General features: G+C 42.4%; 2 protein-coding genes across 2 annotated transcripts in view; both read left to right on the forward strand.

Annotated features, from left to right (window-relative positions):
- Window positions 1-1,336: 1,336 nt before the first annotated feature.
- On the forward strand, window positions 1,337-7,167 carry LOC311242431 (protocadherin beta-16-like; the record flags this gene model as incomplete). The annotated part of the gene is made up of 2 exons (XM_084331394.1): window positions 1,337-3,673; window positions 6,076-7,167. 2 exons carry the CDS (start codon window positions 1,337-1,339, stop codon window positions 7,165-7,167), a joined length of 3,429 nt encoding a protein of 1,142 aa, XP_084187520.1.
- Window positions 7,168-8,256: 1,089 nt separating this feature from the next.
- The window catches only part of LOC311242432 (protocadherin beta-16-like), a gene marked incomplete at its 3' end in the record, with an annotated part of 41,906 nt that continues 33,082 nt past the window's right edge, over window positions 8,257-17,080 (forward strand). The window contains exons 1-2 of the mRNA XM_084331395.1: window positions 8,257-10,629; window positions 14,097-15,167. Of these exons, the coding sequence (XP_084187521.1) occupies window positions 8,290-10,629; window positions 14,097-15,167 (3,411 nt within the window). The 5' untranslated portion in view covers window positions 8,257-8,289. The remainder of the gene's footprint in view (window positions 10,630-14,096; window positions 15,168-17,080) is intronic.

A 17,080-nucleotide genomic window follows, 5' to 3' on the forward strand; every position in this document is an offset into this window, starting at 1 on the left:
GTGGCGTAAAACGAGTTCACCATTGATAAACAATATGTTTTACCAACCTGCAATCTATATGTCTATTATTCTAAACAGATTAACAAAACAGCAATTAGAGCTTCTCCTTGGAAAGTTACTTATTAAATCAGATTCATGCAATTCAAGCCGCCGTTTGCCAACACACACCAAATGCTTTCCAAGCGCAACTTCCATATGCTTTGTTAAATGTGTTTCTCCATGCGTTAAATTTAAATCAACACACTCAAGTTTCAAGTTTCTTTAATAGTTGTCATACAGAAGTACAGAATACTTTTATACAAAATGCTTCTTACTGTTACGCTCCAGAGACTGTGCTAGACAAGATAAGTATCAAATAACATAGTATAGCATGTAAATTAGAAGTAGAAAATGAGGTCACAATGTTCAGTATAGACATATGTACAATGTTCGATGCAGAATAGACGTAACTGAGTTACCATATAATATACAATACTATGCAGTGTACTAATATACACTTGTGTGTAAATTAGGCCATTAGAAGAACTCAATTTATAGTTGGCTTCTTCAGTAGTTTTTTCAAACTAGTTTTCCACATTTAAACTGGAGACTGAGGTGTTCCTCCTCAATGTAGCGTCACCACCGACACTATTGTTTTGGACCATGAACAACAGACCTCACTTACAAGCCCTTTTAAACTGGCACCTTACATTGACCTTAAAAAGTCTACTTTAGACCACATGGAACAACATGACATATATGAAACAGTTTTGGTACAGGGGGTGTTATGCTGCTCAGGCCGTTTAATAGAAAACTAAGAGAAAGAAATATATTAAAAACAACTAAATTACGCACGTGAAAGTCGCATTTTAATGCAGGCCAATCTAAATATTGCTCATTGAATATATTTCAAAAGATGATGATATTACCATCTTTACACACACCTACACCTTCCCGGTTTGTTTTCATTATTTTACAAACAAGTAAAAGTTTTAAAGGTTTGTATTTAGTCAAATGCAGAGGCTTGAAACTGGCTCTGTGCGTCGCTGCTCACCATGAAAACACTTCACAAGGGTCCTCCTAGTCGTCGCCATGACGGTTTCTGTCTCGGCGTGAAAGCGAGGCATTTCATTTGGACAGCTCCCAGGTGCTGAATGCGACGAGAGCTATTATTAAAAAAGGATCGAGCTGGTTGCGTTACAACACTGAACTAAACAAGTGTTTCTTTGCAAACCAATAGTTCCAAAGGTTCCGTCTTTACGCACGGTGTGGATTATACACAATGGCGATGGCTTTTCACCGCTTTCAGTCGTCTCGGAGGCGGTATGTCATTTATTTCCTTGTTCTCTTTGCTACCATGAACACGGCTTCTGCTATGACTCACTATTCTATTCCGGAAGAAATGGAGGAAGGATCCGTTGTTGCCAATTTAGCAGCTGATCTGGAGTTAGACGTAAAGACACTGAAGACACGGAAAATGCGGATAGACGTGGTCGCTAATAAGAAATATCTGGACATCAATAAGGAGACGGGAGAGCTGTTTATTTTGGAAAAGATGGATAGAGAATTGCTGTGTCCTTTGAAGACAACTATCTGCTTTCTTAAATTTGATGCCACAATCGAAAACCCAATACGAATGTTTAATATCGAGGTCGAAATAACGGATATTAATGACAACGCGCCACATTTTCGTAGAGGCAAGACGAATTTGGATATCTCCGAGTCGAGCTCCGTTGGAGAACGGTTCTCGTTGAATAATGCGGTAGATCCAGACGTTGGAACGAATTCTGTGAATGATTACCGTTTGAGCGTAAGCGAACATTTTGCGATTGAAATTCAGACCGGAAGAGATGGATCAAAGTTTGCTGATTTGATTCTAAAAAAGGCTTTAGATCGAGAGAATCAGTCTGTGCATAATCTAATACTCACCGCTCTGGATGGTGGAGTGCCCACGCGCTCTGGTACAGCCAATATCATTGTTCGTGTGCTAGATATCAATGACAACGCCCCAATGTTTGACAAAGACATCTACAATATAGATGTACTGGAAAACTCCCCCATAGGCAGTCTTATAATTAAACTGAATGCTACTGATTCGGATGAAGGGTCAAATTCTGATTTAGTTTACTCTTACAGTCTGTATACATCAGAAAAAACTCAAAACACGTTCAGCTTGAATCCAGATAATGGTGAAATCAGAGTGAAAGAGATGATCAATTATGAAGATTTCAAGATTTATGACATGGAGGTTATAGCAACAGATAAAGGGCCAAATTCCTTGTCAGGGCAGTGTAAACTAACAATATTGGTGGCAGATATGAATGACAATCACCCAGAAATATCAATCAAATCATTTCAAAGTCCAGTCAAGGAAAATGTAGAAATAGACACAGTGATAGCAGTAGTCAGTATTGGTGATAAAGATTCAGGTGACAATGGAATAGTTGATCTAAGTATTCCTGATAATATGCCTTTCAAACTGAGAGAAACCGCTGATAACTATTTTGAGCTGGTAGTTTCAGAACCACTGGACCGTGAGAAGGTTCCAGAATATGACATCACTTTCACTGTCACAGACAGAGGTTCTCCTACGTTATCTGACAATGAAACGATGACTTTAGAACTACTGGATGTTAATGACAACGTTCCACGGTTCCCCCAGTCCTTCTATACGATACGTGTAACAGAGAACAACGCGCCTGGGGCCTTGCTGAGTTCCCTCACTGCGTTTGACCCAGACCTCCATGAAAACCAGTATCTAGTTTACTTCATCTTAGAGAAGGAGATCGCCAACACCTCCATGTCCATGCTGTTCTCCATCAACCCAGAAAACGGCAACCTTTACGCACTAAAGACCTTTGACTATGAGATGGAGAAGGAGTTCCTTTTCCACATTGAGGCCAGAGACTCTGGTGTTCCTCCGCTCAGCAGTAACGTCACCGTTCACATCATCATTGTGGACCAGAATGACAACACTCCGGTCATAGTGTCTCCATGGCGCGCGCACGGCTCAGTGGTGGAGGAAAAGATCCCCAGATCCACCGATAAAGGATCCCTGGTCTCCAAGGTGATAGCCATAGACACAGACTCGGTACAGAACTCTCGGATCACCTACCAGTTTCTACAGGTGACTGACGCTACCTTGTTCAGTCTGGACCAATACAACGGAGAGATCCGGACTATGAGAATGTTCAGCTACAGAGATCCACGTCACCAAAGGATGGTTGTTGTTGCCAAGGACAACGGGGAGCCTGCTCTCTCTGCTACAGTCACCATCAAGCTGTCCACAGTGGAGACTGCCGTTAAGGCCTACTCTGACATGACTGAAGTGCCTCTGGAATACGACATCTTCTCAGACTTGAACCTGTATCTGGTCATCGGCCTGGGCTCCGTGTCCTTTCTCTTACTGATCACCATATTGGTCACCATCGTGCTCAAGTGTCAGAAAGCCAAGCCCAGCAACTCAGGTGCTCCCTGTAGGAACAGTGTGATCAGTGAGAGGAACTCCACCATCGCAGACTCCACTCTGGTCTCCAACGACGCCTACTGGTACAGTCTGTTTCTAGCGGAGACCAGGAAAGGAAAGCTGGTGGTTAGACAGCCTGCACCAAAGGGCTCCAGATACATCGTGTCCAGTATACCAAGGAGCACAGGGATGTCAGAGACCAGCGACTCAGCAGCCTCCACTTTACAGGTAAGGAAGTCTCCAGTCTAAACAAAAATTACGCACGGCTATTACGCACGAGAATCGTGGCGTAAAACGAGTTCACCATTGATAAAGAATATGTTTTACCAACCTGCAATCTATATGTCTATTATTCTAAACTGATTAGCAAAACGGCAATTAGAGCTTCTCCTTGGAAAGTTACTTATTAAATCAGATTCATGCAATTCAAGCCGCCGTTTGCCAACACACACCAAATGCTTTCCAAGCGCAACTTCCATATGCTTTGTTAAATGTGTTTCTCCATGAGTTAAATTTAAATCAACACACTTGTGTGTAAATTAGGCCATTAGAAGAACTCAATTTATAGTTGGCTTCTTCAGTAGTTTTTTCAAACTAGTTTTCCACATTTAAACTGGAGACTGAGGTGTTCCTCCTCAATGTAGCGTCACCACCGACACTATTGTTTTGGACCATGAACAACAGACCTCACTTACAAGCCCTTTTAAACTGGCACCTTACATTGACCTTAAAAAGTCTACTTTAGAATACATGGAACAACATGACATACTGTATATGAAACAGTTTTGGTACAGGGGGTGTTATGCTTCTCAGGCCGTTTAATTGAAAACAAAAAAAAAAATATTAAAAACAACTAAATTACGCACGTGAAAGTCGCATTTTAATGCAGGCCAATCTAAATATTTCTCATTGAATATGTTTCAAAATATGATGATATTACCATCTTTACACACACCTACACCTTCCCGGTTTGTTTTCATTATTTTACAAACAAGTAAAAGTTTTAAAGGTTTGTATTTAGTCAAATGCAGAGGCTTGAAACTGGCTCGGTGCGTCGCTGCTCACCATGAAAACACTTCACAAGGGTCCTCCTAGTCGTCGCCGTGACGGTTTCTGTCTCGGGGTGAAAGCGAGGCATTTCATTTGGACAGCTCCCAGGTGCTGAATGCGACGAGAGCTATTATTCAAAAGGATCAAGCTGGTTGCGTTACAACACTGAACTAAAAGAGCATTTCTTTGCAAACCAATAGTTTCAAGTTGTCCATCTTTACGCACGGTCTGGATTATACACAATGGCGATGGATTTTCACCGCTTTCAGTCGTCTCGGAGGCGGTATGTCATTTATTTCCTTGTTCTCTTTGCTACCATGAACATGGCTTCTGCTATGACTCACTATTCTATTCCGGAAGAAATGGAGGAAGGATCCGTTGTTGCCAATTTAGCAGCTGATCTGGAGTTAGACGTAAAGACACTGAAGACACGGAAAATGCGGATAGACGTGGTCGCTAATAAGAAATATCTGGACATCAATAAGGAGACGGGAGAGCTGTTTATTTTGGAAAAGATGGACAGAGAATTTATGTGCACATCGAAGACAGCCTGCTTTATTAAATTAGATGTCACAATCGAAAACCCAATACGAATGTTTAATATCGAGGTCGAAATAACCGATATTAATGACAATGCGCCACATTTTCGAAGAGGCACGATGAATTTGGATATCTCTGAGTCGAGCTCCGTTGGAGAACGGTTCTCGTTGAATAATGCGGTAGATCCAGACGTTGGAACGAATTCTGTGAATGATTACCGTTTGAGCGCAAGTGAACATTTTGCGATTCAAATTCAGATTGCAAGAGATGGATCAAAGTTTGCCGATTTGATTCTGAAAAAGGCTTTAGATCGAGAGAAACAGGCTGTGCATAATCTAATACTCACCGCTCTGGATGGTGGAGTGCCCACGCGCTCTGGTACAGCCAATATCATTGTTCGTGTGCTAGATATCAATGACAACGCCCCAAAGTTTGACAAAGACATCTACAATATAGATGTACTGGAAAACTCCCCCATAGGCAGTCTTATAATTAAACTGAATGCTACTGATTTGGATGAAGGGTCAAATTCTGATTTAGTTTACTCTTACAGTCTGTATACGTCAGAAAAAACTCAAAACACGTTCAGCTTGAATCCAGATAATGGTGAAATCAGAGTGAAAGAGATGATCAATTATGAAGATTTCAAGATTTATGATATGGAGGTTATAGCAACAGATAAAGGGCCAAATTCCTTGTCAGGGCAGTGTAAACTAACAATATTGGTGGCAGATATGAATGACAATCACCCAGAAATATCAATCAAATCATTTCAAAGTCCAGTCAAGGAAAATGTAGAAGTAGACACAGTGATAGCAGTAGTCAGTATCGGTGATAAGGATTCAGGTGACAATGGAATAGTTGATCTAAGTATTCCTGATAATATGCCTTTCAAACTGAGAGAATCCGCTGATAACTATTTTGAGCTGGTAGTTTCAGAACCACTGGACCGTGAGAAGGTTCCAGAATATGACATCACTTTCACTGTTACAGACAGAGGTTCTCCTCCGTTATCTGACAATGAAACTATGACTTTAGAACTACTGGATGTTAATGACAACGTTCCACGGTTCCCCCAGTCCTTCTATACTATACGTGTAACAGAGAACAACGCGCCTGGGGCCTTGCTGAGTTCCCTCACTGCGTTTGACCCAGACCTCCATGAAAACCAGTATCTAGTTTACTTCATCTTAGAGAAGGAGATCGCCAACACCTCCATGTCCATGCTGTTCTCCATCAACCCAGAAAACGGCAACCTTTACGCACTAAAGACCTTTGACTATGAGATGGAGAAGGAGTTCCTTTTCCACATTGAGGCCAGAGACTCTGGTGTTCCTCCGCTCAGCAGTAACGTTACCGTTCACATCATCATTGTGGACCAGAATGACAACACTCCGGTCATAGTGTCTCCATGGCGCGCGCACGGCTCAGTGGTGGAGGAAAAGATCCCCAGATCCACCGATAAAGGATCCCTGGTCTCCAAGGTGATAGCCATAGACACAGACTCGGTACAGAACTCTCGGATCACCTACCAGTTTCTACAGGTGACTGACGCCACCTTGTTCAGTCTGGACCAATACAACGGAGAGATCCGGACTATGAGAATGTTCAGCTACAGAGATCCACGTCACCAAAGGATGGTTGTTGTTGCCAAGGACAACGGGGAGCCTGCTCTCTCTGCTACAGTCACCATCAAGCTGTCCACAGTGGAGACTGCCGTTAAGGCCTACTCTGACATGACTGAAGTGCCTCTGGAATACGACATCTTCTCAGACTTGAACCTGTATCTGGTCATCGGCCTGGGCTCCGTGTCCTTTCTCTTACTGATCACCATATTGGTCACCATCGTGCTCAAGTGTCAGACAGCCAAGCCCAGCAACTCAGGTGCTCCCTGTAGGAACAGTGTGGTCAGTGAGAGGAACTCCACCATCGCAGACTCCACTCTGGTCTCCAACGACGCCTACTGGTACAGTCTGTTTCTAGCGGAGACCAGGAAAGGAAAGCTGGTGGTTAGACAGCCTGCACCAAAGGGCTCCAGATACATCGTGTCCAGTATACCAAGGAGCACAGGGATGTCAGAGACCAGCGACTCAGCAGCCTCCACTTTACAGGTAAGGAAGTCTCCAGTCTAAACTAAAATTACGCACGGCTATTACGCACGGGAATCGTGGCGTAAAACGAGTTCACCATTGATAAACAATATGTTTTACCAACCTGCAATCTATATGTCTATTATTCTAAACTGATTAGCAAAACAGCAATTAGAGCTTCTCCTTGGAAAGTTACTTATTAAATCAGATTCATGCAATTCAAGCCGCCGTTTGCCAACACACACCAAATGCTTTCCAAGCGCAACTTCCATATGCTTTGTTAAATGTGTTTCTCCATGAGTTAAATTTAAATCAACACACTTGTGTGTAAATTAGGCCATTAGAAGAACTCAATTTATAGTTGGCTTCTTCAGTAGTTTTTTCAAACTAGTTTTCCACATTTAAACTGGAGACTGAGGTGTTCCTCCTCAATGTAGCGTCACCACCGACACTATTGTTTTGGACCATGAACAACAGACCTCACTTACAAGCCCTTTTAAACTGGCACCTTACATTGACCTTAAAAAGTCTACTTTAGAATACATGGAACAACATGACATACTGTATATGAAACAGTTTTGGTACAGGGGGTGTTATGCTGCTCAGGCCGTTTAATTGAAAACTAAGAGAAAGAAATATATTAAAAACAACTAAATTACGCACGTGAAAGTCGCATTTTAATGCAGGCCAATCTAAATATTTATCATTGAATATGTTTCAAAATATGATGATATTACCATCTTTACACACACCTACACCTTCCCGGGTTGTTTTCATTATTTTACAAACAAGTAAAAGTTTTAAAGGTTTGTATTTAGTCAAATGCAGAGGCTTGAAACTGGCTCTGTGCGTCGCTGCTCACCATGAAAACACTTCACAAGGGTCCTCCTAGTCGTCGCCATGACGGTTTTTGTCTTGGCGTGAAAGCGAGGCATTTCATTTGGACAGCTCCCAGGTGCTGAATGCGACGAGAGATATTATTCAAAAGGATCAAGCTGGTTGCGTTACAACACTGAACTAAACAAGCGTTTCTTTGCAAACCAATAGTTTCAAGTTGTCCATCTTTACGCACAGTGTGGATTATACACAATGGTGATGGCTTTTCACCGCTTTCAGTCGTCTCGGAGGCGGTATGTCATTTATTTCCTTGTTCTCTTTGTTACCATGAACACGGCTTCTGCTATGACTCACTATTCTATTCCGGAAGAAATGGAGGAAGGATCCGTTGTTGCCAATTTAGCAGCTGATCTGGAGTTAGACGTAAAGACACTGAAGACACGGAAAATGCGGATAGACGTGGTCGCTAATAAGAAATATCTGGACATCAATAAGGAGACGGGAGAGCTGTTTATTTTGGAAAAGATGGATAGAGAATTTATGTGCACATCGAAGACAGCTACGTCCTGCTTTCTTAAATTTGATGCCACAATTGAAAACCCAATACGAATGTTTAATATTGAGGTCGAAATAACGGATATTAATGACAATGCGCCACATTTTCGTAGAGGCAAGACGAATTTGGATATCTCTGAGTCGAGCTCCGTTGGAGAACGGTTCTCGTTGAATAATGCGGTAGATCCAGATGTTGGAACGAATTCTGTGAATGATTACCGTTTGAGCGCAAGCGAACATTTTGCGATTGAAATTCAGACCGGAAGAGATGGATCAAAGTTTGCTGATTTGATTCTAAAAAAGGCTTTAGATCGAGAGAAACAGGCTGTGCATAATCTAATACTCACCGCTCTGGATGGTGGAGTGCCCACGCGCTCTGGTACAGCCAATATCATTGTTCGTGTGCTAGATATCAATGACAACGCCCCAAAGTTTGACAAAGAAATCTACAATATAGATGTACTGGAAAACTCCCCAATAGGCAGTCTTATAATTAAACTGAATGCTACTGATTTGGATGAAGGGTCAAATTCGGATTTAGTTTACTCTTACAGTCTGTATACATCAGAAAAAACTCAAAACACGTTCAGCTTGAATCCAGATAATGGTGAAATCAGAGTGAAAGAGATGATCAATTATGAAGATGTCAAGATTTATGACATGGAGGTTATAGCAACAGATAAAGGGCCAAATTCCTTGTCAGGGCAGTGTAAACTAACAATATTGGTGGCAGATATGAATGACAATCACCCAGAAATATCAATCAAATCATTTCAAAGTCCTGTCAAGGAAAATGTAGAAATAGACACAGTTATAGCAGTAGTCAGTATTGGTGATAAAGATTCAGGTGATAATGGAATAGTTGATCTAAGTATTCCTGATAATATGCCTTTCAAACTGAGAGAATCCGCTGATAACTATTTTGAGCTGGTCGTTTCAGAACCACTGGACCGTGAGAAGGTACCAGAATATGACATAACTTTCACTGTCACAGACAGAGGTTCTCCTCCGTTATCTGACAATGAAACTATGACTTTAGAACTACTGGATGTTAATGACAACGTTCCACGGTTCCCCCGGTCCTTCTATACGATACGTGTAACAGAGAACAACGCGCCTGGGGCCTTGCTGAGTTCCCTCACTGCGTTTGACCCAGACCTCCATGAAAACCAGTATCTAGTTTACTTCATCTTAGAGAAGGAGATCGCCAACACCTCCATGTCCATGCTGTTCTCCATCAACCCAGAAAACGGCAACCTTTACGCACTAAAGACCTTTGACTATGAGATGGAGAAGGAGTTCCTTTTCCACATTGAGGCCAGAGACTCTGGTGTTCCTCCGCTCAGCAGTAACGTCACCGTTCACATCATCATTGTGGACCAGAATGACAACACTCCGGTCATAGTGTCTCCATGGCGCGCGCACGGCTCAGTGGTGGAGGAGAAGATCCCCAGATCCACCGATAAAGGATCCCTGGTCTCCAAGGTGATAGCCATAGACACAGACTCGGTACAGAACTCTCGGATCACCTACCAGTTCCTGCAGGTGACTGACGCCACCTTGTTCAGTCTGGACCAATACAACGGAGAGATCCGGACTATGAGAATGTTCAGCTACAGAGATCCACGTCACCAAAGGATGGTTGTTGTTGCCAAGGACAACGGGGAGCCTGCTCTCTCTGCTACAGTCACCATCAAGCTGTCCACAGTGGAGACTGCCGTTAAGGCCTACTCTGACATGACTGAAGTGCCTCTGGAATACGACATCTTCTCAGACTTGAACCTGTATCTGGTCATCGGCCTGGGCTCTGTGTCCTTTCTCTTACTGATCACCATATTGGTCACCATCGTGCTCAAGTGTCAGAAAGCCAAGCCCAGCAACTCAGGTGCTCCCTGTAGGAACAGTGTGATCAGTGAGAGGAACTCCACCATCGCAGACTCCACTCTGGTCTCCAACGACGCCTACTGGTACAGTCTGTTTCTAGCGGAGACCAGGAAAGGAAAGCTGGTGGTTAGACAGCCTGCACCAAAGGGCTCCAGATACATCGTGTCCAGTATACCAAGGAGCACAGGGATGTCAGAGACCAGCGACTCAGCAGCCTCTACACTGCAGGTAGGACAAGAGTTCTTCTTAATGACCTAAGGAAAGCATAATGTATCTTTGTAAGACTCAGACCATTACGCACAGGTTTTACTCACTAACATATCTATAGGAATGATTCAATAACACCAACATATCTATAGCAATGATTCAATAACACATCTATAGCAATGATTCAATAACACCAACATATCTATAGCAATGATTCAATAACACCAACATATCGTATTATGGTCAATCCTTTTTCTTTTTAAATAATGAGACTATATACTTCCATAATCCCTAATAACTCATCAATACAGTATATACAGCAGTTAATCACCTTAAAAAGTAAATGCTACTCAATTAAACAATTCTGGTATACATTTTTGGTCAAGAACAGTTCATGCAATTAATGTTGACACCATCCATAACCGAGATACATTAATATTGAGCCAGTTATGTAATGGAGATGTTTTCCTCGTTGTGGAACAGTTGTCTAATGATCACATAATAGGCTATTGATCGAACACAGAGATGACACAAATACAGATTTAAATTGAGAACTATTTGCAACTCAAGTTGGGCTTTTTAATGTAAGCATTAGTTAGGCTTCTATACAATCGTATTATACGCAGAGGCTTATGATATGCACATACTCTAGTGTCGCTGTTGACTAGATGAAATACTTTACTGTCAGGTCGCCATGACAGCAGCCTACACTACAGAGGAAGGTAGAGCGAGAGGAGAGGACAGCTCTGTGGTGCTGAAACTGGAACCAAGTAATATAGGAGCGGACAGCTCTGTGGTGCTGAAACTGGAACCAAGTAATATAGGAGAGGACAGCTCCAGGGTGCTGAAACAGCAACCAATGTAATATAGGAGCGGACAGCTCCGGGGTGCTGAAACAGCAACCAATGTAATATAGGAGCGGACAGCTCTGTGGTGCTGAAACAGCAGACATAATATAGGAGCGGACAGCTCTGGGGTGCTGAAACAGCAACAAACGTAATATAGGAGAGGACAGCTCCAGGGTGCTGAAACAGGAACCAACATAGGAGCAGACAGCTCTGTGGTGCTGAAACAGCAACCAACGTAATATAGGAGTGGACAGCTCCGTGGTGCTGAAACAGCAACCAACGTAATATAGGAGCCGACAGCTCCATGGTGCTGAAACAGCACCCAACGTAATATAGGAGCGGACAGCTCCATGGTGCTGAAACAGCAACCAACGTAATATAGGAGCAAACAGCTCTGTGGTGCTGAAACAGCAACCAACGTAATATAGGAGAGGACAGCTCTGTGGTGCTGAAACTGGAACCAAGTAATATAGGAGAGGACAGCTCCAGGGTGCTGAAACAGCAACCAACGTAATATAGGAGCGGACATCTCTGTGGTGCTGAAACAGGAACCAACGTAATATAGGATACATTCTCTCGTCTTTTCTCGGAAATACATTTTGGATTGAGGTCACGACATAAACGAACTTCCAGATAACTAGGAATAGGATAGGAATAGGAATCCCATTCATATGTTGATCTATAGTCAGTTTAGTTTGGATGCTCTCTGGTGATTTATTGTTTTGCCTCATGTGCGTAAATTCCGTGCGTAAAATGGATTCAAATATGTGTGGTGAATGATAGCCCACCTAACCTTTTATACTCTAAACAATTATCATTTTTAAATGTCAACACCTCATGTATTTTACATATAAATATAGGCTGGATGGAATTTAAGTCAAAACGCACACACAAAACCATAAAATACAACCTTTACAGTTTGGTATCTGTGAATTGCTACCTTTTTCTCGATTCCAAAGATTGCATAATGTATAACTAGAACAAATTTGTTATTATATATACAACATATTTAAAGGTACAAGTGAATAAAATTTCTATTTCAGAGTAGAAATGTGTGCTAAAACGAGTACATTTCGCAGAGTGTCGCTGCTGACCAGATAAACACCCTCCGTTGGTCGTGGTCGCCATGCCAGTGCGTCATTTTGAAGACTGAGACGTAACCAAATGAACAGCTTCATTGTGCTGATTTGGTCAGGAGCGAAAACATTTACGGAATCCTCTGCGCTACTTTATACCGAACGAAGCAACGCTTAACTCTAAAGCCCTATACGCAATAAATAAGACATTCCTTTGTGAAACGGTGACCGGTTTTCAACAATGTGTTCTCAGGAAACACAACGCTCAAGTAGGTACGTGTTTGTATTGCTTCTTGCCGCTCTGAACGTGGCTACAGCGGTAACTCACTATTCTATCCCCGAAGAAATGAAGGAGGGGTCGGTTGTCGCCAATTTGGCTGCTGATCTGGGACTGGATGTAAGAACTTTGAATACACGGAAGATGCGATTAGACGTTATAGCTAATAAGAAGTATCTGGACGTGAACAAAGAGACGGGAGAACTGTACATTGTGGAGAAGATTGACAGGGAACATCTTTGCATATCAAAAACAACATGCTTTCTCAAAATGGACGCAACGATTGAAAACCCCGTACGAATGTTTAACATTGAATTGGAAATATTGGATATCAACGACAACGCCCCTCATTTCCGGAGAGACACTATGCATTTGGACATATCGGAGTCAACACTGGCTGGCGAAAGGTTCGCGTTGAACAATGCCGTCGACCCTGATATTGGTACGAATTCAATTAAAACATATTACCTGAGTGAAAGCGAACACTTCAACATTGAAATACAGACTGGTCGAGATGGATCGAAGTTTACTGATTTAATTCTGAAAAAGGCGTTGGACCGAGAGCAGCAGACTGTTCATAATCTTATTCTGACAGCTGTAGATGGTGGAGACCCCACTCGCTCCGGCACCGCCGGTATTGTTGTGAGAGTGCTTGATACGAACGACAACGCCCCGATATTTGACAAAGGAAATTACAGCATAAATATAACAGAGAACTCGCCCGTTGGAAGTCTTGTGGTTAAACTGAATGCCACTGATTTAGACGAAGGATCCAATTCAGAAATAATGTATTCGTATAGCTTATATACATCAGAAAAAACACAAGAAACGTTCGGCTTGAATTCCATCACTGGTGAAATTAGAGTTAAAGAATTGGTAAATTATGAAGATGATAAAATATATGATATGGAGGTCATAGCTCGAGATAAGGGAGCGAACTCGTTATCAGGACAATGCAAACTAACTATTTCAGTGACAGACATGAATGACAATCATCCTGAAATATCAATTAGGTCATTTCAAAGCCCAGTTAAGGAGAGCATAGCTGTGGATACTGTAATAGCAGTGGTTAGTGTCAGTGATAAAGATTCAGGTGATAATGGAATAGTTGATCTTAGTATTCCTGATAATATGCCTTTCAAACTGAGAGAATCCGCTGATAACTATTTTGAGCTGGTAGTTTCAGAACCACTGGACCGTGAGAAGGTTCCAGAATATGACATCACTTTCACCGTCACAGACAGAGGTTCTCCTCCGTTATCTGACAATGAAACGATGACTTTAGAACTACTGGATGTTAATGACAACGTTCCACGGTTCCCCCAGTCCTTCTATACTATACGTGTAACAGAGAACAACGCGCCTGGGGCCTTGCTGAGTTCCCTCACTGCGTTTGACCCAGACCTCCATGAAAACCAGTATCTAGTTTACTTCATCTTAGAGAAGGAGATCGCCAACACCTCCATCTCCATGCTGTTCTCCATCAACCCAGAAAACGGCAACCTTTACGCACTAAAGACCTTTGACTATGAGATGGAGAAGGAGTTCCTTTTCCACATTGAGGCCAGAGACTCTGGTGTTCCTCCGCTCAGCAGTAACGTCACCGTTCACATCATCATTGTGGACCAGAATGACAACACTCCGGTCATAGTGTCTCCATGGCGTGCGCACGGCTCAGTGGTGGAGGAAAAGATCCCCAGATCCACCGATAAAGGATCCCTGGTCTCCAAGGTGATAGCCATAGACACAGACTCGGTACAGAACTCTCGGATCACCTACCAGTTCCTGCAGGTGACTGACGCCACCTTGTTCAGTCTGGACCAATACAACGGAGAGATCCGGACTATGAGAATGTTCAGCTACAGAGATCCACGTCACCAAAGGATGGTTGTTGTTGCCAAGGACAACGGGGAGCCTGCTCTCTCTGCTACAGTCACCATCAAGCTGTCCACAGTGGAGACTGCCGTTAAGGCCTACTCTGACATGACTGAAGTGCCTCTGGAATACGACATCTTCTCAGACTTGAACCTGTATCTGGTCATCGGCCTGGGCTCCGTGTCCTTTCTCTTACTGATCACCATATTGGTCACCATCGTGCTCAAGTGTCAGAAAGCCAAGCCCAGCAACTCAGGTGCTCCCTGTAGGAACAGTGTGATCAGTGAGAGGAACTCCACCATCGCAGACTCCACTCTGGTCTCCAACGACGCCTACTGGTACAGTCTGTTTCTAGCGGAGACCAGGAAAGGAAAGCTGGTGGTTAGACAGCCTGCACCAAAGGGCTCCAGATACATCGTGTCCAGTATACCAAGGAGCACAGGGATGTCAGAGACCAGCGACTCAGCAGCCTCTACACTGCAGGTACAACCTGACCCCCTATACATAACAAAAACCCATTCATAAAATCTAGACTTTCAATCTTAGGACTCGATCAAGACATTTTCTACGTTCTTTATACACTTTTTACTAGTCCTGTAAAACCTTTTACTAGAATACTTAATTCTTCACCAAAACTATTCACTTAAAAGTCATCCAGTGTAATAAAACAGCATGCACTAATAAAATAGGTTAAAAAAGGAAGGTACTGGAGCACACGGATCATCTTCAGAATAATATTTAATAGGGTGCAAAAAACTTTCAGTGTCTTGTTCAGAGTGATGATAATACAATCATCATAACATCATAATCCTAATAAAATAGGTTGTCTAACCTTGTGACCTTTGAATCCATTTCAAAACAAGTATTTTATGAAATATTAGATGGTTGGTGACAGCTGTGGTACATATTGTATTTATACCCTTTATTTTACCAGGTAGTCACTTGAGATCAATGATCTCTTTTTTGAGAATGACCGGCCAAAATGGCAGCAAAACAAAAACAAACTAGACACAAACACAGACAAAAACATAAAAGGCAAAGTGGGTCAAGGGGATACATTTGAGCCGCAGCAAACCAGATGAAATGGAATTGGGTGGAGATTGGAGGGTAGGGTAAAAAAAGGTAGGGTAAAACGAGGAGGGGAAGGTGAGGCTTTGCAGGAGGTTGCTGGGGAGAGAAGGTCAAGTTAATGAATATAAATATAACACCACATTATACAGTGAAGGAATACTGCTGGATACTGCTGGATTCCTAAACATGATTAATGTTCCTCGGGATCAGGTGTAGTAACTTCTATCCCCCCTCAGCACGTGTTAGGAGTGGCTCATCTTCACGTGGGGTCTCTTCCATGTTCATCCCATGTCAGTATGCGTCTCTAAGAGAGAAATAAAAACACAATATTTCAACGTCTTGGAACAGTTTTCGCCTCAATACCTCATCTCACTTTGACAGAGAACACAGCATAGATTAGGCATGATGCTCCTCCATACCTATCGGGACATTGCTTCCTCTTATCACTGCGTTGAAGATAAGAGAAATAAACTGTGATCCAAAACGATCTAAAACAGATAAATATACATTTAAAAGCCCTGATTTAACATCACATTATATCCACGATATCCAACATTAGATATAAAACCACTTGTGGCACCCATATCGTTTAACACAGACTCTGCTACTATAATAGGCCCCTATATTATTTAATTTGTCTTGTTTGTCTTTTACAGCAAATTTATTTACTGAGCACAACTGACATACTAGTTAATCGTGTATCTAATCCTATAGTCAATTCCATCCTTTAGATATTTGTGGGGGTTTTTGGGGGGTTGTAAACCTAGGGATGAAACAGACCTGCATTTAAAGTTGTGTCAGTGGACACTGTGTCCTTTAGAAATACCAAATACCTTCATCTGTGGTGATCATGAATATCCCTATTTAGGAACGCATGGTTTCATCTGGTCTTGACACGTATGATTGGAAAATAAAGTCAATAAGCTTGAACTGTACATCCTAACATTGCAGCATGTGTCTTCTCTATTAGTTTGTCCTGTAGGACGACACACAGAACACCACGGCACTAACACGGCCAAAGTTACGGGTGTGTGGTCTCCTGGGAGCCTCCTGTACTTAAAGTAGAGCATGGACGTCCACGCTAGTAAGCAGAGTCGACTTGCTCCCACTATGTGTTTATTGAGCGATCAATGCCTGATGAAGATCCTTAGACGAGCGAAACGCTGATCTCTCAATAAACACATAGCAGGAGTCTAATCTGTTAGGCTGGAGCCTCCTATACAACCAGGACCTGTAAGACACATTAGACATCAGTTTGTCCCCCGAATAGCAAAGACAAAATGGCATATTATAGTTCTGTTTTACACCATTACTACTTGAGAGAA

Source organism: Notolepis coatsorum, assembly GCF_963971535.1.
Source record: "Notolepis coatsorum genome assembly, chromosome: 16".
Taxonomy (NCBI): Eukaryota; Metazoa; Chordata; class Actinopteri; order Aulopiformes; family Paralepididae; genus Notolepis; species Notolepis coatsorum.